The 21,208-nt window shown below is 39.2% G+C and overlaps 1 protein-coding gene across 3 annotated transcripts; it reads left to right on the top strand.

The window, feature by feature from the left end:
• The first annotated feature begins 10,328 nt into the window (after positions 1-10,328).
• Positions 10,329-21,043, top strand: ica1 (islet cell autoantigen 1). 3 transcript variants are annotated; one of them, XM_071468302.1, is made up of 13 exons: positions 10,329-10,517; positions 11,731-11,760; positions 11,882-12,053; positions 12,713-12,785; positions 13,316-13,439; positions 14,267-14,465; positions 15,167-15,292; positions 15,481-15,576; positions 15,666-15,766; positions 15,966-16,012; positions 16,528-16,791; positions 19,035-19,124; positions 19,372-21,043. In XM_071468302.1, the coding sequence occupies exons 2-13, from the start codon at positions 11,744-11,746 to the stop codon at positions 19,491-19,493; spliced, it is 1,431 nt and encodes a 476-aa protein (XP_071324403.1). In that variant the 5' UTR covers positions 10,329-10,517; positions 11,731-11,743; the 3' UTR covers positions 19,494-21,043. The 3 variants fall into 3 exon arrangements, with proteins under 3 accessions (XP_071324403.1, XP_071324404.1, XP_071324405.1); XM_071468303.1 differs by lacking the exon at positions 10,329-10,517 and adding an exon at positions 11,310-11,367; XM_071468304.1 differs by lacking the exons at positions 10,329-10,517; positions 11,731-11,760 and adding an exon at positions 12,952-13,141 and having other exon boundaries at positions 11,996-12,053.
• The last annotated feature ends 165 nt before the right edge of the window (positions 21,044-21,208 follow it).

Below are 21,208 nucleotides of genomic sequence, written 5' to 3'. Positions count from 1 at the left end.
GTTGTGAAGAACAAAGAGGATTATAGCTTAGTTCTTGCGTTCTAGCCTCTTTCAGCTCGTTGTTTCGGTTTTATGGCCCCCAGCTTTACTGTCGTGGTTCAGTCTCACGGGTTCAGCTGCAGATGGGACTGCTGGTTGCTGAACACAGTGAAACATTTAGCAGCTAAAGAGCCAGATATTTCTACTCATGAGCTGGTGGAGACCAAAGTAGAGTGAATATTTGACTTGCATATGAGAAACACGAATCCAAGTAAATACTCAACTTTATGTTTTGAAATACATCAGTCAGTGATGTTTCCCTGCCCCTTGTTTCACTCATTTACAGTAAGACTTTGACAAAACATGAAATATGTGTGTTTCAAATCTAATAAATAAAACAATGAAATATAGAATTTGACCTGTTTTACTCGGCACAAACGTTACTGATTTAAAACAATGTTTAGCATCTGAAAATAATAATAACTTTTGTTTTAGTCTACATTTTGAAAGACCTTTCAAGGTTTTGGCTTTTAGCTCTGGAGCAAATCCTTTGTTAACTTTTAAGATCACTGATTGTACCTTCAGTAGAACTCGATGAAATTACTAAATGGAGGGGATGTAGGGAGTATATAATCAAAATGCAGGAAATAAATTTTTTAGAAATGTGTTCAATTCAAAGCAATCTGAAATACCTTTGTTTGTGGAGAATGATTTGCACAACTGGGACAGATTTGGTTAATTTAACTCCTCTTTAAAGCCACCATTTCTTAAATTATGTTCATTTCAAAGCACCATTTTACCCGGCAACAGGACCAACTGGCTTTGGTTTCCTTTGAGAACTGTCCATTTAATGAACTCTCTGTGTATGAATGAAAGCGACAGCATTACAACCCAGCAGCGTCTGGACGTGTAAGTTATCTTTGGGCCCAGATCTTCTCCCTCGGTTCAGTTGTCCTGGGCCGGAGCCATCCATGCCTGCCGTCTATCCTCTAGCTCACCCACAATCCCTGATTAATGTGGTCTGGGCGGGAGCTGTCAGAAATGGCAGAGAGAATCATGGGATTTCTCCTTCAGAGTCCCAATGACACCCAGCAGCTGCAGGAGTAAACAGATGACTAACCACTGGCCTTTTGGCAGCCTGTGGAGATTCACATGGAGGGAGGGCTGCGAACGTTGCTTTGACATTTAGGTGGATTAGAAAGTTCTTGGGTTCTGCTCTCGTGGTGTCAGAGGTGGTTGGCATAGTAATTATTTGCGTCTTGGTTTTCTTCTGCTTGACCCCCAACCGCAGGGAAAACGTAGAGCGTCGTTTTTCCGCTTACAGACGTTTGTTCAAATGAAATGTTTAAGTGTAGAACATCCTCACATGCCTCATTAATAAACAAATCACATTTTGTTTGCGCTACTACAGAAGAAATAATAGGGATCTTACTTAAAAAAAACAAAACAACAACAACCAATTGTCTTTTCAGATCATGTGCTGCTGCAGAATTCATTTCAAATCTGGGGCTGAAGCTGTCCTGAGGCATAGTTTTGTGTGAGGTATTGACATATTAAAGGCTCTATCAGACAATGGCTGGTGTTTTTTTTTTTGTTTGTTTTTTTTTTAAAATCACAAATAAATTACTCTCCTCAAAACACTATTACTCCTCCGGAAATGAAAACTCACTCATTGTGAATGTCTCATATCAGGTAAAAACTGGAGAGAATTAATTAACCTTTGTCATTTTAATTGCTTTAGTGACAGCTGTCCTTTGGCGCCGGAGCTATCCTAATGCACATACTGTGGGCTTGTCAATTACTTTCCCAGTGAATAGATTAAAACGCCACTGAGGATAGAGTCATTTCATTAGTCAGACTTAATGCCCCCTAGACATAACCAGGTACGAACACTTCACCCCTAAATATGCAGGAAAATGAACAATACTATTAAGCCCATATGAATCGAATGAATTGTGGCAACATGAAATTAAGTTTACGCTCTATTTAATTCTGTCCCGCTGCTTATATTACATTTGGTATACAGATTTTTCTTTGGAAGGGGTGCGGAAATTAGGAATATTTTGAGGCTTTCAATAAAGGTCTCTGAAAGACTGAAACGCGGGGCACCTGTGTGTTGCAGCTAATTGCTCTAATGGATGTTAGCATCGTAACAGTGTCAATTGTCACTACACTGGATAATGGCTGACAGCAGCGACTGTCTAATTCTTCCATTTTGCCGGTTGCACATCTATGATCTAATGCTACTCAGCTCATCATGAATCCGAGAGAAATTAGGCCGCTTTCAAATATCTGTCATCTGGATGTCTCAGCTGCTTTCAACACCAAATGTCTCCAAGTCTCCACCCGTCAGCACATTATATGAAGGCAGGAGCTGTTTCCACATTTTATCCGGCTGTTTTCACTGTGAGGATTTTCACACTCATGCATGTGGAGTATCAGGACAGCGCTTTTAAAATTACAATGAATGCAACAGATGCTCAGGTTAAATTCTTTACACATTACAAAGTGCAACAGTTAGAGATGCAGAGATTGAGTCACTGTAGCCCAGATACAATAACGACCAGTTATGTTATGCAATATATAAATATAGTGCTGAAACAAAGTCACTGAATATATTAGTCGGCTGAAAGAACAAGAAAAACTGATAAATAAATTGTTTCAGTTACTTGTGAGGCTGCAACTAACAACTACTTTCATTATAAATTAACATTTAAAAAAAAAAAATATTACTAATCATTTCATTGTTTAGTCAATAAAACATCAGATAATTGTGAAAAATGCATCACAAGTCCTCAGAGCTCAGAGACGTCCTAAGATTGCTCATTTTGTCTGACTGAATCCAAAGGTATTCGATTTACAATCATGTAAAACAAAGAAAAACTGAAAATTCTCTGATTTCAGAAGTTGGAATTTGTGCTTGATAAATGACTTAAATGGACGGATCAATTGTTTCACCATTATAGTTGATAGTCATAGCATAGTTCACATATATATATATATAGATTTGATGCAAAGGGCCTTACAATCATCTTAGCTGACAACACCCTCTATACTTAGACCCCCAGCTCAAATCAGGAAAAGAGGGGTTGAAAAAAAAGAAGAAACCTCAGGAAAAGCAGCAGAGGAAGGATCCCTCTACCACAGTGGACACACATTAGTCAATTATTAAGCACAAATGTCAAATAGCCTCAGGTTTCAGCATCTCAAATATGAACAATTGAACCTTTTTACATCATTGTAAATTCATCACTTTCACATGATCAACTTTTCTTTTGGACACTTGAACATGTCTCCAGGGGCTACGGAAAACTGTGATGGGCTTTTTCAATATTTTCTGGCCTTTTAGAGACTAAACGATAAAGCCAACACTAATACTACTACAACAAATTAGGAGATAAATTGTTCATAAAAAAATAATAATTAGTTTCAGCCCTGTATCAGTCAGATTATGAGGGTATCTACAGTAGGTGTTACTGGTGCTGTAACTTCATATACAGCCTGTGGTTTATCCTGTAAAGAGCAACTAGCAGGTTGAATTTCTTACAGGATTTATACTTTGTATACTATGTTTTATGAAACCGATCATTTGAAAAGTCAGTGTGTGACTTTATCATTTTTACAAGACATAAAGGCAGAGGTTAGAGGAGAGAGTAAGTGTTCTGAGCAACAACTTTCAAACCTTCACATTTCTATGAGAAGAGATTTAAATTTAAGAAATTAATTTACAGAGATCGTAGCAGCCGGTTCTTGACTTGATACAGCTGGTTACAGTCATGCACAGCTGCACATGATTTGTGAAAAATTTCTTCCAACAGTAGGTAAATAAGTGTCCCCCTGATGACTGCAGCCGCTCAGCACCAAGTTGTGTTTGTTAAACTAATTTGTGCTCATCAGGTTTCTTCACATGCAGTTTCCCACTTCTTGTGAGAGGTGGCTTTATCAAAGCTGACACAGAAGTACTGATGGCAGAGATGTGTTTTGTTTAGTTTTTTCTTTCAGAATGACATGAGATATAAGAGGATTACATGGCTCATGAATATGGCCTGTTACTATCCTGTGATTTATCACTTTTCTGTTGCTATCAGAAATCCTCATCTCCATCCATAACAGGCTGCCACACGACACAATCGCTCATGTTCTCATGCCTGAATAGCTCAGATTTAATTTCAGTTAAGGAAAAAGAAAGTTGTGTGTCTGATCAGCTGAATATATCTTTGTGTGTGTGGTGCAAGTGTGCACCGATGCTAACCCCAGATGATTAAGCTCGTTCACAAGCAGCAGCACCGCGGAGCAACTGGTTGATGATCTATTTTTATGATACACAACGCTGTCAGTGTATGTCTGCTGAAACAACAGCAGGGAGAGGCGATGATTACCAAATTTCACCTTGTCAAAAACATCACCAAGTACAGAGCTAGGTGATGCTATTTATACAAAACTTGGACACAATAAAGAACAAACGGATACTTTTCTCCACCATTTACATCTTCGGGAGGGTAGAGAGAATCACTAAGGTGTTACATTTCACCACAGCACCTGGTTATGTATCAAAACATCGCGGCGCTGCAGTCAGTGATGATTGTTGGTGCCCATGCAAGGAGCTGTCTACATGATGAGTAGACCATTTTCCCATGTCATAGTCTGAATATATAGAAGAGTTTTCCTTCGGTGTCTTGCCTTTAAAACAAGCCGGCAGGTAAAACAATCAGGGCCATCTTGCACAGGAGCTGGGGCTTCGTTTGCCATTGATTTATATCTTAAACAACCTCCCTGGTGCTTCCACTGCTAAAGGTGAGACGCGCAGCCAGTGTTTGTGACAGAGATGGACTAGGCTCTGTGGCAAGAGAGAGAGGGATGATGCAGTTTTAAAAAATGCATCACCATTAAATCAAAGAGTAACCTTGAACGAGTTCAGGCTGGTGCCAGCTCGGCGACACGCTCTGCCCTCAGCAACTTGGTGCCACGGAGCATGCCAAACAGCAGGGAGAGAGAGCTGCAACGCTCTGATACAGGTTGGGCCGGTAGTGCTGGGTAACGGTCCAGCTCCTCACTGACCAAGGGCATTCATGCTGACATTTTGTCCAAGTTAAAGCTCAACATGTTGTAGACAAACGTGTGGAGTCTGAGGAACAGAGATGTCCTTGCAAACTGCCTTGGAAAGGTTGAGAAAAAAAAAAAAAAAAGAAATCCCTGTTAACCACTTGGACTAAGTGCTAAAAAAAAAAAAAAAAACATAGCACAGATGGTGCAGAGAGTTAGAAACCACTGGCTCAACACATGTGATCCTACTACCTGATGTTTGACTAAAACCTGCTCTGACCTTTTCGTTGTCGCCCTCAAATTTCTGTGCATATATCAAGAAAAAAAAAAGAAAAGGGATTAGAGTCAAGAAACGCTTTCATAATGAGAAAATTCCAAATGTGAATATGAGATTATTTTCATTATTCTTGTTTGCTGCAAGACAAACTCCCCAAGCTATTACACAAGTTTTAGCACAGCAGTCTAACAAAGCATTAGCATGTAGCCTAGAGGAAGTAAAATTGAAGCCCATCGGTCCTTCAACTACAAAAAAAAAAAAAACTTTACATATTACTTGTTCATGCAGATTACTAAATCAAGGAACTACACTTATTTATGCCTTTTAATAAGGCAGTAAAGCCTCAGAGGAAATTCTTTATTGAGACAACGAGCAGAAAGGCTGTGCAGCTGCTGAGTACCACCGAAGTATCCATACTTTCAGTAAATAATGTCGTCTGGGCTGTTATGGTATACATAAAACAGTTACCAGTGTATGTGGACCCAAATAAAAAATACCATGCAAGAAACATCCCTTTAGATTAGATTTCTGGGCAGAAGCTATCTGTGGTATATAACTTATTTTTAAATCTAACTTCCTCCCACATTCATTGAGACATGTCATCCATCTATCTCGGCCTCCGGCTGCAGTAGTTCCTCGACCATGAGTGGCTGCTGCAGCGGGGCTGTATTTCAGCATGTTGAAGTGCATGGAGAATTCCCATGAAGGGTAAGGGATTATGGATTTTGGCCTCTAAGCTGCCTGGATGCCCAGTGAGGATGTCTCTGAGCGTAGTAATCTTCAAACACCACGCAGAGTGATGAGTGGGCACTGAGGAGTTCTACTCAGGATCTAAATGTGTTCCAGCAAGTTACTGGTGAGAGAGAGAGAGAGAGAGAGAGAGAGAGAGAGAGAGAGAGAGAGAGAGAGAGGGGGAGAGAAAACGAGAAGCAAGGGAGAGAGAAAACACCATTTGGTGCAGAAATGGAAAGGATCGACTCAGTGACTCCTTCAGGCAAAAGACACTTTTGATCTTGTGACCTGTTTTGAGCTATAGTCTGTGTCGAAAACTCGCGCCGAGCAAGGGATCATATTGGAGTAGTGCAAATGTAAATGTCATGGTTCCCCATCACCAAACATAACTGCAGATGGAAAAAGTCAATTGAGCAATTTCTGGGGTCAGGTCGGGCACTCTCGGGGGGTTGCAAACCTTCACAGAGAGGGCACAGTCAAGTCTGGTTTAGACAATGTCCCAGAAAATGGGACTTAGTGTGTTGGGCCGTTCTGGCATTGGCTTGTGCACAGTTGCTAATGTTGGGATATGTATAAAATACAAAGGATACAATACATAAATACAAAGAAAATCTTGTGCACAAAGTGCAGCACATGAGCTGGAGTAAGGAAATGTCAGCAAAAATCAATAGTGACGCACGACCCTGATCAATTTCGGAAAGGAAATTCCCTGTCCTGATTGAATTAAACCCCCGACAGCCTCACTTAAATTAAGGCCCTGATTGGTTTCCTGTCTTATTTAAGTGAACTCAACTTGCTTTGATACCATCATGGACCTGGAGATAAGGTGGGTAAGTGCAGGAGGAGGATCAGATGGGATGAAGGACATCAGTCTTTATGGAGATTATATCCTCTCCTTACGAGACGCATCTATCTATCTGCTCATATCAAAAGCCTTGAGATGATGTCAGGGGTCAGGGTTTGGAAGGGCGCCGAGGCATGCTGGAGAACTTCCTCTGGGAAAGCAGAGGGTATTATGATGCTAAAGATGCAAAAGGAACCCAACAAACACAACACGCTTGTTTCTGTATTGAATTGAGGATGGCATTGAACTGTATTGTGCAGAAACTGACTTCAGGGTGTTCAAGGATCAAAGGGTTCATCATTGCCCTGGTGATAATCAAATTAGGCTCTACATAAAACACACTTTCCGTATATAAATCCATAATCTACGGTTAAAAAAGCTCACTGTGCTTGTTCAGTTAAACTGTCTGAGCTGTAAGCTGCCCCCACACTCCCTGCGACTGTGCAGCACAAATACTGTCTAAGACTACAAACAGGTACATCAATTTGGAGCATGACAAGAAATTCCCTTTAGGTGACAACAAAATGTACATGCTATTAAATCAGCTGCAGTATCGTGTGATGAAATAAACCGAAGCTCGCGGCCCTAAACAGGAGAGACTATTAAGGTGCACTGCCCTTCCTCTGTGTTACACTGCCATCCTTTGGACGAATGCAGAATTAAACAGGGGTAAAGGTTTCATCTGCAGACTGATGGTGGTCTGAGAAGACTGTGCACAAAGTTAGGAAGGCAGGTACCTTTAACACAATATTTAACACAGATACACAGGTTGTCAATTATTTTTTAAACACCTGACAAAGGAAGAAAAGAAAGGAATTTTCTAAGGCATGTGTATTTGTATTTCACTCTTTGTTTCTCAAACATTTAAAATATCAGTGGTGAAAAGGAACTAAGCAGTAACATATTGTCTTTCTCTTAATGTAAACTGGCCTTTTTGTAGAATAAATTTCTGTTTTTATATATGTTTCATTTCTTTCATTGACACTTCTTTATATATACTCTATACAGGGTATATTTACATTTTTTTACACCTGATTACTGTCTCACATGTTGCTTATGTTCTGTCATTGTCTTATTTTCCCAACTCTTGCTTGGAAAGTCTATAAACAGACTGTTATTATTTACTTAAGTAGAGTACGCGGTGCAAAGTTGAGGTACTCAAACTTGTACTACTGTGTTTGTCAACAATACATTTAAGAAGAGAAACATTGCACTTCATTACATTTAATTTACTTCTATAGTTATTTGTTACTAGTCAGATTAGCAGTTTTGAAACAAACCATAAGATGAAGTTCTAATATATGACATATTGCTATAGATTAGACTTAGATTAGACTACTATTAATACATAAAGTAACTGAAATTAGTTCTACCTCAGCCAGCAGAAACATTAAAATCCGTCTTATATACTTTTAAAAATATGTATTCTTAAAGAATATACCATAATAATGCATACTTTTTAATATATTTTGCTAATAATAACTCAGTACCTTCACTTAAGCAGTGATTTTACATTGTGATATTATTTTTACTTAAGTAAAGGATTTGAATATTTTTCCACCACTAGAGGAAATACCAGGCAGAACTCTTGGAAAAGGACTTCAGTAACAACAAATATGCTACAAGTGTGGATCATATTGTCTTAAATGTAAACATGTGTCAGCTGTAAAAGAAGCCGAACAATGAAGTGGTGACATGACACAGATAATAGAACCAAAGAGGTCACATATGATGTGTTTCCAGACGACAGGGGCATTGTGAAAAGCTGAGGAAAATTACACCATAATGTGTATAATACACAGGGAAGATCATGCAACAGATCTAAATAAGGAACAGCTGAAACATGTTGAAACTACGTGGAATATGACAGCTTCAAAGTCACAATGAGTGATCTAAACTTAAACAAAATGACAATCCAGAACACTAAAGTACAATACAGAGTCTAACTCTAAACAACAACTGAGTAATTAGAGTTTTCTGATGCTCCCTGAGATTTGTTTACACCAGTGCTCTCTCACACACAGGGGGAAAATATTATGATCTGCAAAAAATTTAATTTTTAATGAGTGAAGACTTCAATGTCAATTAACCTGTAATTTTGTGTTTAAAAAAAAAAAAGAAACAAAACATTTTTCCCCAGTCAGTAATCATCAGAGACATCAGAGACAAAGATTCTAACACTATGTGCTGAAGCTTCTTGAAATTATATTATTCTCAAGGATTGAGAATTGGATTGGATTAACAACCAGGCAAAGTAGGAAACTGCCTCAGACTGAGCTCCTAAAAGCCTCAGGTTCACTGTGTTTCAGTTGGTTGTTCATAATTTAATTAACTTTGTTTAGGAACGTGAGAACACTAAAGCCCACTATCAGCCACAGGTCCCCATTATGACATAATCTGAGGCTCTGTCCTGTGTCAAAATCTAGTTTTAAGACCTGACGTGACCCAGAAAACACGGGGCTGCTGTACTGGCTACTTCCTGTGTGTCTGGCCTCATAATGAATCTGCATGTTGTTTGCTGTGTGCGCTGCAGCTGCTTGTGCATTAATTGATTTTTTTTTTTCTTGGCCAGATGGGAGCAGCATAGAAGACTGCAAACACAACTGACACACACTGACACTATCTTTTAAAATAAGCAAAGTAAACTGTTGCTTGTTAACACATGAAGCAGACTTGCAGCAACATCACCATTCATTCAGCGCCTTGTTTGATGTGTTTGTGTCCAACTGACAGATGCAAATCTTTTGATTCTCTTTATCTGCTAAATGCTCCGTATGTTCACCAGCTGGTCAGTAACTTTATCTATCAGGCGTTCTGCTGAGCAGGTAGGATACAAAGGATTGTGTGTGTTTTGTTTTTTTCAATCACTATTAAGTATTTAGTATTTTCTCTTTTTGAGGGCCACAAAAACCAAAATAATGAGCTGAAAGATGCCAAAGAGCTACTTCCTCGCCAGGCACTCACCTGGGAGCTTCAGATCTTTATTGCAATTACCAATTTTCACAATTTGATTGGCTGTTAAATGGGAATGTGGATGTGACAGGAAACACATTCAACACATGGCTGGGTGCACAATGTGGGAGGTGCAGGGGTAGAAAGGAGCCCAACAGACAATTTTTGCCCCGGGGCATGAGGCTTTGTCACAGGCGAATCCAGTCATGATTAAATGAATTTACATTTTAAATGACCATCTATTGAGAAGCCTGAAATTATATTTAATCTACAACCTTTTAATAAACCCACAGGATATTTAATATCTGTTCCATGATTGCTTTCTGGTTTACAGCCATAAAAACCGGTTTGCACAGTGACAGACAAACAACACACTAATGTGGGTGCAGCTTGGTGCTTATATACCTGTACAGTAACTGCTGTGTTTGCCTGAGACAAACAGTCCAACATGATGCTGCTGCACATCCGGCCAATTACAGTCGGAGGAGAATGACGTCGGCGGTGTTTCGTGCAGGGGGATAATGCGCTGAACTGAAAGAGCAGCTGTGTGTGTGTGTGTGTGTGTGTGTGTGTGTGTGTGTGTGTGTGTGTATACAGTACAACTGGGCCTGTCAGCCAGCCACCGCTGCTGTCTGTGTAACGATGAGAGGAATATAAGGAGCCTTTTCTACATGTTATCGACAGGGAGAGGTATGTGTGCCACATACTGTGCTTTTATTTTGACATGCGCTCATTTTAGCGGTGGTAACGGGGAGACATCCAGCGGGCGGTGGGAGGGAAGCGCTGCCGGGGGTCCGCACAGCGCAGGGAGCCAGGCGCTGTTTTTATTCTGGTGCGGGGCGGATGTATTGTCATCATGTTTTTCCACGGCGCTGGTTAATTCAGAAAATCTGTCGCAGTGTCCTTGTGTTTTATTATTAATGTGCTGTGAAGCGCGTTCACGTCATAACGCACGGCTTTAAAATGAGTCGTGACGAGGAGCTGCATGTAACATGTAGTGATTCATTATTCATTTCTTCCTTGTGTTGATGGACTGAGGTGATGCGGTTCTGGAGAACAGGTGGTGGTTTACTCATTATTATTCTAAATTATTCTAAAGGGGATTAAAATCCACTCTGGTTACATGTCCTCTGGTCAGGGGTGGGCCAAGTATTCAGATCCTTTCAGTAAAAGTACACGTTAACATAAAAATACTCCACTACAAGTAAACGTCCTTCATTCTAAATCAAATATGAGTAAAAGTAAGCCTGCAACTATTATCAGCAAAATGTACTTAAGTAACAAAAGTACTCCAGCTGAGAAATGGAAATACTCAAATAAAGTACCTTCAAAATTGTACTTAAGTACAGTATTTAAGTAAATGTACTCAGTTCATAACCACCAGATTAATATTTAAACCAAGCTGGGTGGGATGGTAAAACACAAATAAGCTATACCTCAGTCACACCTTATTATGACTCATGCTTAAGGCTTTTATACACCTGGTTAAAGAGGGTTTTCTTCAGGGATCCATTGTCTGGTAGTGGAGCTGCGTGGCTGGGTAATAATCATGGACTCAAGTTAATGACTCAAAATGTGTGAACAAAAACAGTGATTTAAGTTTTTGTTTTACACATTTGACCAGTTTTGTCTGATGTAGTAATGATTATATCGTAATTATAGAACCTATCAATAGTTAAAAATATAGAGTTAGAAATAAACATAAGGGAGTAAAAGGTCACAAATATAACTTGACAGAAGGTGCTTTTGAAAATAATCAGTAAAATGTTGTATCATGTGGCCAGGGTAATTGTTATTCTAAAAAATACAGGTGTACTGCTCAGCCCAGACTCTGATCCATATTTTATTTTCAAACTACATCTGTCATCCAGAAAGAATCTAAGTTGCTCTGCTTTCTCCACAGGTATTCATGAAAAATGGAGGGAGGACATTTGTGAGTATACCTCAGAGCTCACACTCAGTTTCACAGCTATCAGTCCTTCCCAGAATTTATGCAGTTCATTTTAGAAGAGAGCCACGGTCAAATGTTGGTCTAACCCTACATGTCGTTGCAGTGGCTACTCCCGGGATTATCTCGACCGCTTCATTCAAAGCCAAGACTCGTCTGTGGTGAACAAGTTCCAGCAGAAGTACTGGAAAACCAAACAGACGCTCATCAAGGTCACCGGCAAGAAAGAGGACGAACATGTGGTGGCATCAGACGCAGATCTGGATGCCAAGCTGGAGGTGAGGAGGAAATACGAAGCTGTCTGTTGAGGACTGTAGTGTCACAGCAGACTCACTGACTGCCATGTTTGCTTCCCATAGCCCTGAGTCACAACACAGAAACATTAAGAAACACATGAGATACTTTCCCTTAGGTAGATTCTGCACTGACCAAAATGGCTTTTTGATTCACACAACGCCAGTATCTGCTTGAGGCTCAAAACATACATTAGGCTGCCTCTCCAACCTCCATCATCTATGCTTCCATTTCAGCAGCGAAGCGAATTTAATGGCTGAAATCGATACTTCATAAAAGCTTGAACATCCAACCTTAATTTAGACCAGGCCCCCGATACGCACTGTGATAAATCACTGAAAGCTGTATCTACATACCAGATCAGAGATCATTTTTTAAAGCTTCAGTGTGGCATTTTAACACTTAATACCCCATAAAGACGTCAGTGTTGCATATATGTTGTGCAGATATAACTTCTTGAAATCAATAAAGTATCACAGACTTAACTAGATTTTCTGTGGTTTGCCTTCTTGAAAGTAACAGTTTCTCTCAGTATTTTCAGCTAGCTTACTACACACAAGCCTAATTCAACTGAGAATAACTCTCACAAAGATCAGGCATTTGTTTGACTTTGTGTTTATTCTGATTTTCCTCTGCTCTGCAGGTCTTCCACTCCATCCAGAGGACGTGCATGGAGCTGCTGAAGGTCATCGAGCAGTACCAGAGGAGGATCTGTTGTGCGTATGGTCACTTAACTTAGAACATTTGTTTAATAAAAATTCATTCATACATGTCCTGAACACCTCTAGGACTCCAGTGCCTATGCAGGAGTTTGGTTCCAGAGCCTTGGTTTTGCCTATAAGCTAACCCAACTTAACATTGTTGGTATTGCTCCACCTTCAGTGGTAGCTCCTGGTCCTTCCCAGTTCCAGTTAACCACAACTAACCATGCAACTGGTTGGTCCTCATGGCCACAGCCCTATGCGACTTCCTCACCAGGCACTCACCTGGGGGCTTCCCACTGAGACATCACTTTTAGCCTGGTCCCTCTCCTGGGACTACTTGGAAGATGCTACCAGAACACAGCTCTCAGGTTTACTAAAAACCCCAAACCGCCATAACGTGGCAATTCTCTTAAAAATGACTTGGATAATTTGATTAGTTAAGCTTCATTTTAACTGATTATTATTTTCTGCAAATCATGTTTTCTTTTTTTATTTGTATGATATTGACTCTCAAGTCTACATTCACCACCTCTACTATGCAGTTCTTTCCCAGGAGGAGAATGAACTGGGTCGCTTCCTGCGCTCCCAGGGCTCGCAGGATAAATCCCGGGCTGGAAAGATCATGCAGGCCACAGGGAAAGCACTTTGCTTCTCCTCCCAGCAGAGGTAAGCAACACGTGAAAAATCCTCACTGTATGTATGACAGGTGTATGCCACTTCCAGATAATTCACATGAAAATTACAGCTGCACTAGAAAGTGTGTAAGGGTCAGTAAATTGTACCACCTGAAATCCCCAAAAGGGAACAGGGTGGACTGTCCTGTTTGTACCCAGAGTTGGGTATGGACACTTCCAGGACATCTCAACCCAAAGCAAGAAAATAATGATAATTACAGAGCAGAAGATACATTTCCTAAACAGCAAACGAAGGCTTACTCTAATGGATGAATGAACTGATCAGTATCTGAGTCTGTAACCAGACAAATGGGGCAAACTGACCACACATAATGACTGATTATACCTAAGAATAGTGGTCCATCATTATAATATCACGTCACTGGTACAAAATGGCAAACGATGGTATGATACACAAATGCAACCATTAAAATGATTGACGGCCAGAATGTCATGTTAGTTTGTGCTAGTGACTTAAGACATTCACTACCCGCTCTTCTTTTAGGTTTTACTTGGTTTCTTCACTGAAGGGGATAAAAACTGTCTGTTGAACTGATGGCCTTTGATTGATTCAGCTATTTGCTTTTACAAGACACTTTTTGTGGCTGGAAGAGCTGAGAGACCTTTCGATTTCGTAAAGCAATTAACTTTGTACCTTTAAATTATTCAGCAGTATGTAATATGCACTATAAACGCCAAAAGAGTCTGTAAATTTAGAATAATCTACCGTCTAAAATTAATGTGCAGTCATATTGATAATTCATATCAAACTTGCCATATGCAGCACCTTAATACTGAATTTAACACTGCATCCTACAGACTGGCTCTGAGGAACCCTCTGTGCCGTTTGTACCAGGAGGTGGAAACCTTTCGCTATCGAGCCATCTCAGACACGTGGCTGACGGTGAATCGAATGGAGCAGTCGAGGACTGAGTACCGGGGGGCTCTGCTTTGGATGAAGGATGTGTCTCAGGAGCTGGATCCAGATACACATAAGCAGATGGAGAAATTCCGCAAGGTTCGTCAGTTTGTCATAACAGAAAGCATAGGTACATGAGTAGTTGCTGTGCTTCATGTAGTTTTGCTCATTTCAGGGCTCTGATGACCACGATGGCTCAATGGGGAACTTTAGTGAAACTGAGACATTGTTAATGTTAATAACAACAGCAAAATGAAGTTTATATTACCAGTAATTACAAATCACAATATATAATACAAATCTGTTGGTTATTGCTTACTTTGGCATCAAGCAAGAGCCTTAAAACCGAAACCTGCTCAGTTTCCAATTGTACAAAAAAATGAGAAAATCACCATGTCCTTAGATTAGAAAAAAATGGAACCACACGTTTTCTACAAGATAGATGACTAAAACTTAAAATTAATTGAATATCAAATTAATGCAATTAATTTTCTGTCAGTGGACTAATAAACGAAGTAATAGTTTCAGCCTTAATTTGCTGCAAGAGCACACAAACAGCATAAAGCAGGAAAAAGCAATCACACAAATGCCACTAGAGGGTGCAACACACCTTTAAATGGTTGTCCATTGGTTTGAACCATAATGCTACAAGAACCCAGCATGCTCTTTTCTGCTTACACTTAAATATGTACACTTGCACAAACACAAACTGTGGTTGTGTTTTCATAGTTCAAACCTGTATGAGACATAATAGTGGGTGCATCTTCAGTTGGGAAATTTTCCTATCTGTTGCATCTCAGGTTCAGGCCCAGGTGCGCACAACCAAAACAAGCTTTGACAAACTGAAGAATGATGTCTGCCAGAAAGTGGACCTGCTGGGAGCCAGCCGCTGCAACCTCCTCTCTCACGTTTTAACCACATACCAGGTATACCATAAATATTTGTTGTTCGCATACAGTCCATTGATTTTAAATAGGATGTTTTCAGTCAGGAAGGAAGACAAACATGAAGGGAACAAAGGAACATAAGACACTGCAAGGAGACACTGCTCACTGGATAGTCTCTCATTTTCAAACTGATGAATGTGTTCCATCATCTTGCTCTGCTGTTCTAGACAACACTTTTGCACTTCTGGGAGAAGACTTCCCATACTATGGCTGCCATTCACGAGAGCTTCAAGGGTCAGCATTACGAGTTCTCCACACTTAAGGTCAGAGAGTATCTTGACTTCAACGCTGTCAAAGTAGATTTAAATCTGGACAAACGATCAGTAAATGACTCCTGCTGTTATTCCTGCAGACCTTACAAGACCCCATGGACAAGCTGGCTAAGAAGAAGGGGAAGAAGAAAAGCAAAGCAGAGAAAGATGGAAAGAAAGCTACAGAGACGACAGATGACCAGTGAGTTAAGAAAGAAAAAAAATCTGCTTATCTCATCTTCATGAGGTAGTACTCATGCAGGTAGACCAAACACATGCGTTCCAATAGTGAAGACAGGGAATATGTTTTTTATAAACGCTGAACTGTCTCTCTACACACCTGTTGCCTTGTGTACACGCAAAAATGTTATAAACTGATCTTCTGTTTCTATTATTTAAAGACTCATCTCACTAGTAAATGAAAACACCAACGATAAGACCAGAGAAGGTAAAGGACAATATTCAATTTATGTAACTACAATATGTTTTTAAGTTTTATTTATTATGGAAATACATTTCATTTATTTACAGGCTGCAGCTAATGATAATTATCAATAAAACAGAGCCCAGGCTGACGTCTTGAGGATGCTTGTTTTGTCCAAGAACGATGAGTTTACCATGACATGATTAAAGATGAAGAAAACAAGCAAATATAATATTGAAAACAAATGGAAGTTTTGGATTCGTGGCATTTTTGCCTGAAAAGATGACAAACAATTGAATCATTATCAAAACAGTTGCTGATTATTTTTTTTGCAAATTGAATAGCAATGTAGAATAATCTCAAAACCATTAAATAAGAATGTTTGAGCAGCTTCTGGTCAAATATTAATTGGACATATATATATATATATATATATATAGCAAAATGACAGGGAAATCATGAGCTATATTACTGTAGTATTATCATATAATTATGCTTTATTGCTGAGGTTCTCTGATCGCTCTACCTGATCATTCCAGGGAATGAAGATAGTCTCTCAGCCTATCCAGAGTTAGAGGGAGAGGAGAAGGACAGCATGGCCTTACTCAATGAGATCCTGGGTGGTATGTCTGTGGATGAGGGCGACTTCTCTCGAGAGTGGACAGAAGTGTTTGGAGACACTGAGGAGGGAACGAGCGCAGCATCGGGTAGATCAGCAGACGCCCAGCAACAGGAAAACGCCTTCTTTCTACCATCTCAGCTGCTGGACCAGAGCTTGAATGATCTCCAGTCTTCCCTCTCAGGTCAGGACATTTTAACCTGTGATTGCGTGTTTTTGCATTTGTACTCGTTTGAACCGGACAATAGTGAAGCAGAGAATAGGCGAAGTGGTCCAAAAAGCTTGTTAGTTGACAAAAGAATATATTTTTTCTGTCATAATCAAAATCAAAATTAGCTGACATTATCCTCACTTAATTATGCACTTAGGTAGAATAAATATGCCTGAAAACTAAATGTTAAGTTACATTGTTTTTTTAATGAATTTTTGCATTAAGAATGCAAAAAGTACGGTTGAAATGGGCTGCTTTTGTAGCTAACTATTTCCACACAGGAAGAAAATTGGCTTAAAAAGATTTATTAAACCCATGTCTGTCAAAGTAATAGAAGGAGGTTATTATAACATGGAAATCTGATTTACTTATCCATAGGTAATTGCCAACTAATTTCCATTTCATCCAGGCCTGGGCACTGGCTGCTAGCACGTTGTCTAGTTTTGTTGATTTGGTTTGGTCTACTTCCAGTTTGGAACTATTATAAAGTTATAAAGAAATCTAAACCTACAGTGTGTATGTTTGCCCTGGATGAGAAAAAAAAGAGAATTTAGTTAATTAGCTAGTGATTTAGCATAATTGTGATAAACTATAATCTCTTTATGGCTCAGACTCACAAGTACCCTCGCAATAAAATCACACTGTAAAAAAGAGTAGTCTTAGAAAGAGAAGTAAGTCTGCGTTTCTTCACAACAAAGCCCATCTGAGCAGGTCCAGGAGAAGCATATGGTCTGTGGGTTCACAGGCAAGACGGCAACAACTTCTGAAAGGGAGGCTGAGAGTCCAGCTGGCCAGTAAAGCTAATCAATCTCTTCCTTTTAAAAAGCTGTCACAACATATTCAACCTGCCTGACTTTTTGAGTTCCAAAGTAAGGGAAGTCGAAACACCTGCAATATGTAATATGATAATCTGTCCACAGAATTCAGTCAGAACCGCGTCAACACACAAATCTTGGTAAAAGTATAAAACAATTTAGAGGCCCGAATGAGCACAAAGCTAATTCAAGATCAGCTACTCAGTCTGTAAGTGCAGGAAGGAGAGTGTGCAGACGTTGACTTGTAAGTGTAAAATACTACACAACTCTATTGACAGCATGCAATACATCAAGTGTGCACAAAACTTATTTAACACTACCAAATGTGCCTCTGTGCTCTCAAAACTTTCACTTACTGATTGACACTCAATTTCTTTTTGCTGCTATAAAACACAATTTATTAAATGGAAAAAAACAAAGAGTGCTGCAGACCTTGAAGAGCTAGTCTTTGAAACTTATCTGAGTGACCGCGAACAATGTTAAAGAGGTTGATCTTGAGAACTGTTACTGTTTTCAAAGATCTTGCAGCGAAGGCGTCGCACTCCAATATGGCAGAGTGGTAAAAGCAATCACATTTGTGCAAGAAGTAGCACATGACAGCAGAAAGCCCATGACCTCCATTCAACCTCAGGACCGGAGCCCTAAACAGGCAAATCCTAAAAAACAACCTGGTCCACTGAGTCAAATAACATATGATCCCGATTATACAGCCTAAAAAGCCAAATCAAAAGCAAAATGGCAAGAGGCCAAGAATGTGAAACAAAGCTATAACAAATCTTCAAGGAAGAAAATCCCCAAATTCTCATTAACCAAGCACTGTTAGATGCATCCCATGCAACTTGCAGCTGCAGCCACACTCCACACTTTAAAACTAAAACTAAAAAAAAAAGTTTTATTTGTTCAATATTTCTGCTTCTACAACACAACTTGCTGACAATGTCAGTAAGGGGTTAAAATAAAGGTGGAAGATGCCAAAGATGAAATAAAATAATAAGCTAATTCACCAAAATATCCAGGGAGTTCAAAAAGGCTTTTGGGTTATTTAAGCCTGTTGTTTGTATTTGGAGAAAATGCTGTTTGTTACCACGTACAATGTCAACAGCAGATTCCACTGTTCTCCATGGTGATATTTAATGTTTCTACATGCTTTATTATCAAGATACACAAAAGGATAGAATCAAAATAAACTTGCCTGAAACAAGACCTTAAAGTTCTAAATCCAACTTCTGGCTTGTATTTAATAAACAACTAATAATCATTGTTTTGATTATTACTGTTTGTGTGAGTCTAACAGGCCACACAGTATCTGTGCAAGAGAGCGAGATGATTTATTTGTTGGATCATGGTTTGGCACGTTAACTTTCTCCTGCTGATTAATCCAAACCTGCATCTCCATTTCAGATTGGGCCAGCATCGCTCCACAGCCGGTTGCCCAGACAACAGAGCCCTCATCTGGAGCCAATCAGAACCCTTCTAAGCCAGCAGCTAAAGGTAGGATCGAGCCAAATGAGTAAAACATACGAGAAGATTTGAAAGAAAAAGGCTAGTCCAAGTAAAACCTGTGTTTATGGGTACTGTCTAAGAACTTGTGGCTTGTTTTCATTCATAATTTCGGCTCTCGGCCAGATGTTGTGTTTTATGGGACTTTTATTGGAGGTATTTATATTTCCACCATTGCTTTAGTCAACGTACAGCAGTTTGTTTTGGTGACGTTCAGCCTTGTTAACTCATTTTACAGAGACAGCAGGGACGTCCAAAGACCTCTCAGCCTGGTTCAACCTGTTTGCCGACTTGGACCCTCTCTCCAACCCTGATGCAGTCGGCAAAACTGGCACAGAGCACGAACTTCACACCGCATAGTTCTTCCTCAGAGTCACGGTGATCATTTTTCAAAAAGGGGACCTTTTTTTTGTGGGAACAGCAGCATATTGTTTCCACTGTGAGCAGATAAAAATCTAATCCAGAGCTGAAACAATTAGGCGATTAGTCGTTTCAACAGGAAATCAATCTGCAGCCACTGCAATAACTGATTAGTTATTTCCGTCGTTTTCAAGCAGAAATGCCAAATATTTGTTGGATCCAGCTTCTCAAATGTAAAGACTTGCTGCTTTTCTATCATATATGACAGGTAACTGAATATATTTGGCTTTTGACCTGTTGGTCGCATAAAACAAGTTATCTGCATTTTCACTTATCTTACAGACAAATCAGTTAATCGGGACAGTAATCATCAGATCAATCAATAATGAAAATAACCATTAGTTATAGCCCTAACTGCACCCTTCTCTTATTATAACAATATATAACTGTCTCTCACTGTAATCATAACTATGATGACTTGTTTCGTATTATAAAAAGATGCACTGATATCAAGGAAGGTTAGTTTAACAAAAAAGGCTGGTGTGTTGCAATAAAATGTACGATATTAAAATTATGACAAATACCTTGTTCTAAGAAGAGACATTTTCTTAAAACAAGAACCTGATTTGATCCGTTTCTTCAAGAGGCAGCAATACGCTGCTGTAGGTGTCCCACTAGTAACTATCAGCTCTTGTGTCCTTTCCATTGTGAAAGAAAACAACCTTATTAAGCCTGTTGGCTATTTTGCTGGATTAAGCATTTAAAGTTTAGCATGGATACCTCAGTATGAGTTTGGAACAATAAGCCTTTGACATTAGCTGCCTTGGAAATCTGTAGTCTCTTGTAGCATTCATGCTTTATTTCTGATTCTCATTACTAAAGATTGCAAACAGGCAAAACTACTTTGTGAGAAACAACAGTGGAAAAAAAGCAAAAATGACAAAGATCACAGTGCAATAGTTCATGTGTTTACAAAATATTAACATGCTGAGTGACGGAGACTTAATGAGGTCATAGAGAAATATTCACAAATATATTTTTCTTCTATCAGTTGTTTTAACTGACACTCAAGGTTACTGGCAACTCTTTCACAACACAATTTAAAGGGTGAACTGGATACGCGGAGAAGTTGCTTCCTTGTTCAGACGGCAAAGTGTTTTTCCTTTTTAAGACTAAATCTCTTAAATTTGTTTGCTACATGCTGTATCTGTGATCCCCTTTTGAATATATTCCATAAGTGCGACCATAGAGTTTGTCATCTTGTAAAAATACACATATCACTCATTTATTATTGCATGTTGCATGCCTTGTTTTATGTTATCCAGTAACAGTGTGATTGAATGAACAATATGTTTATATTAATGTGAGATTTTTCATTTATATATATTTTATCTTTTTGACATGCATTTATTTATCAGTTATTGGCTTTCATGGGCAAAATATGCAGTTTTCATTCTGTTATTTTCTAACTGGAAGGTTTGATAATCATGAAAAAACAACCAAACTGATTTTGACTACAATGCTGCATAAATTCATACTTATCAGAGTAAATGCCTACAAAAAATGTATACAAGCCTTGTGTCATTTTTGATGTCGAAGCCATGAGACATTTGTTAATATTTAAATTATAACCAAAACACAGTGATTGCCTTACCTTGACTCCTACTTGTATGTAAATGCCATGTTCCCGGATACTGCTATTATTTGTTTATGTG

The sequence above is a fragment of the Trachinotus anak genome, unplaced genomic scaffold, assembly GCF_046630095.1.
Source record: "Trachinotus anak isolate AG129_WGS33_773 ecotype Australia unplaced genomic scaffold, CSIRO_AGI_Tana_v1 ptg000032l, whole genome shotgun sequence".
Taxonomy (NCBI): Eukaryota; Metazoa; Chordata; class Actinopteri; order Carangiformes; family Carangidae; genus Trachinotus; species Trachinotus anak.
The sequence above is the reverse complement of the archived record's forward strand: the minus strand, read 5'-3'. Positions and strand labels throughout refer to the sequence as shown.

Excerpts from the sequence above, each read along its gene's own strand:
- ica1 (XM_071468302.1), top strand. Across the intron at positions 12,786-13,315 it reads GTACCAGAGGAGGATCTGTT|TTCTTTCCCAGGAGGAGAAT; the intron begins GTGCGTATGGTC and ends TCTACTATGCAG. Across the intron at positions 19,125-19,371 it reads TTCTAAGCCAGCAGCTAAAG|AGACAGCAGGGACGTCCAAA; the intron begins GTAGGATCGAGC and ends CTCATTTTACAG.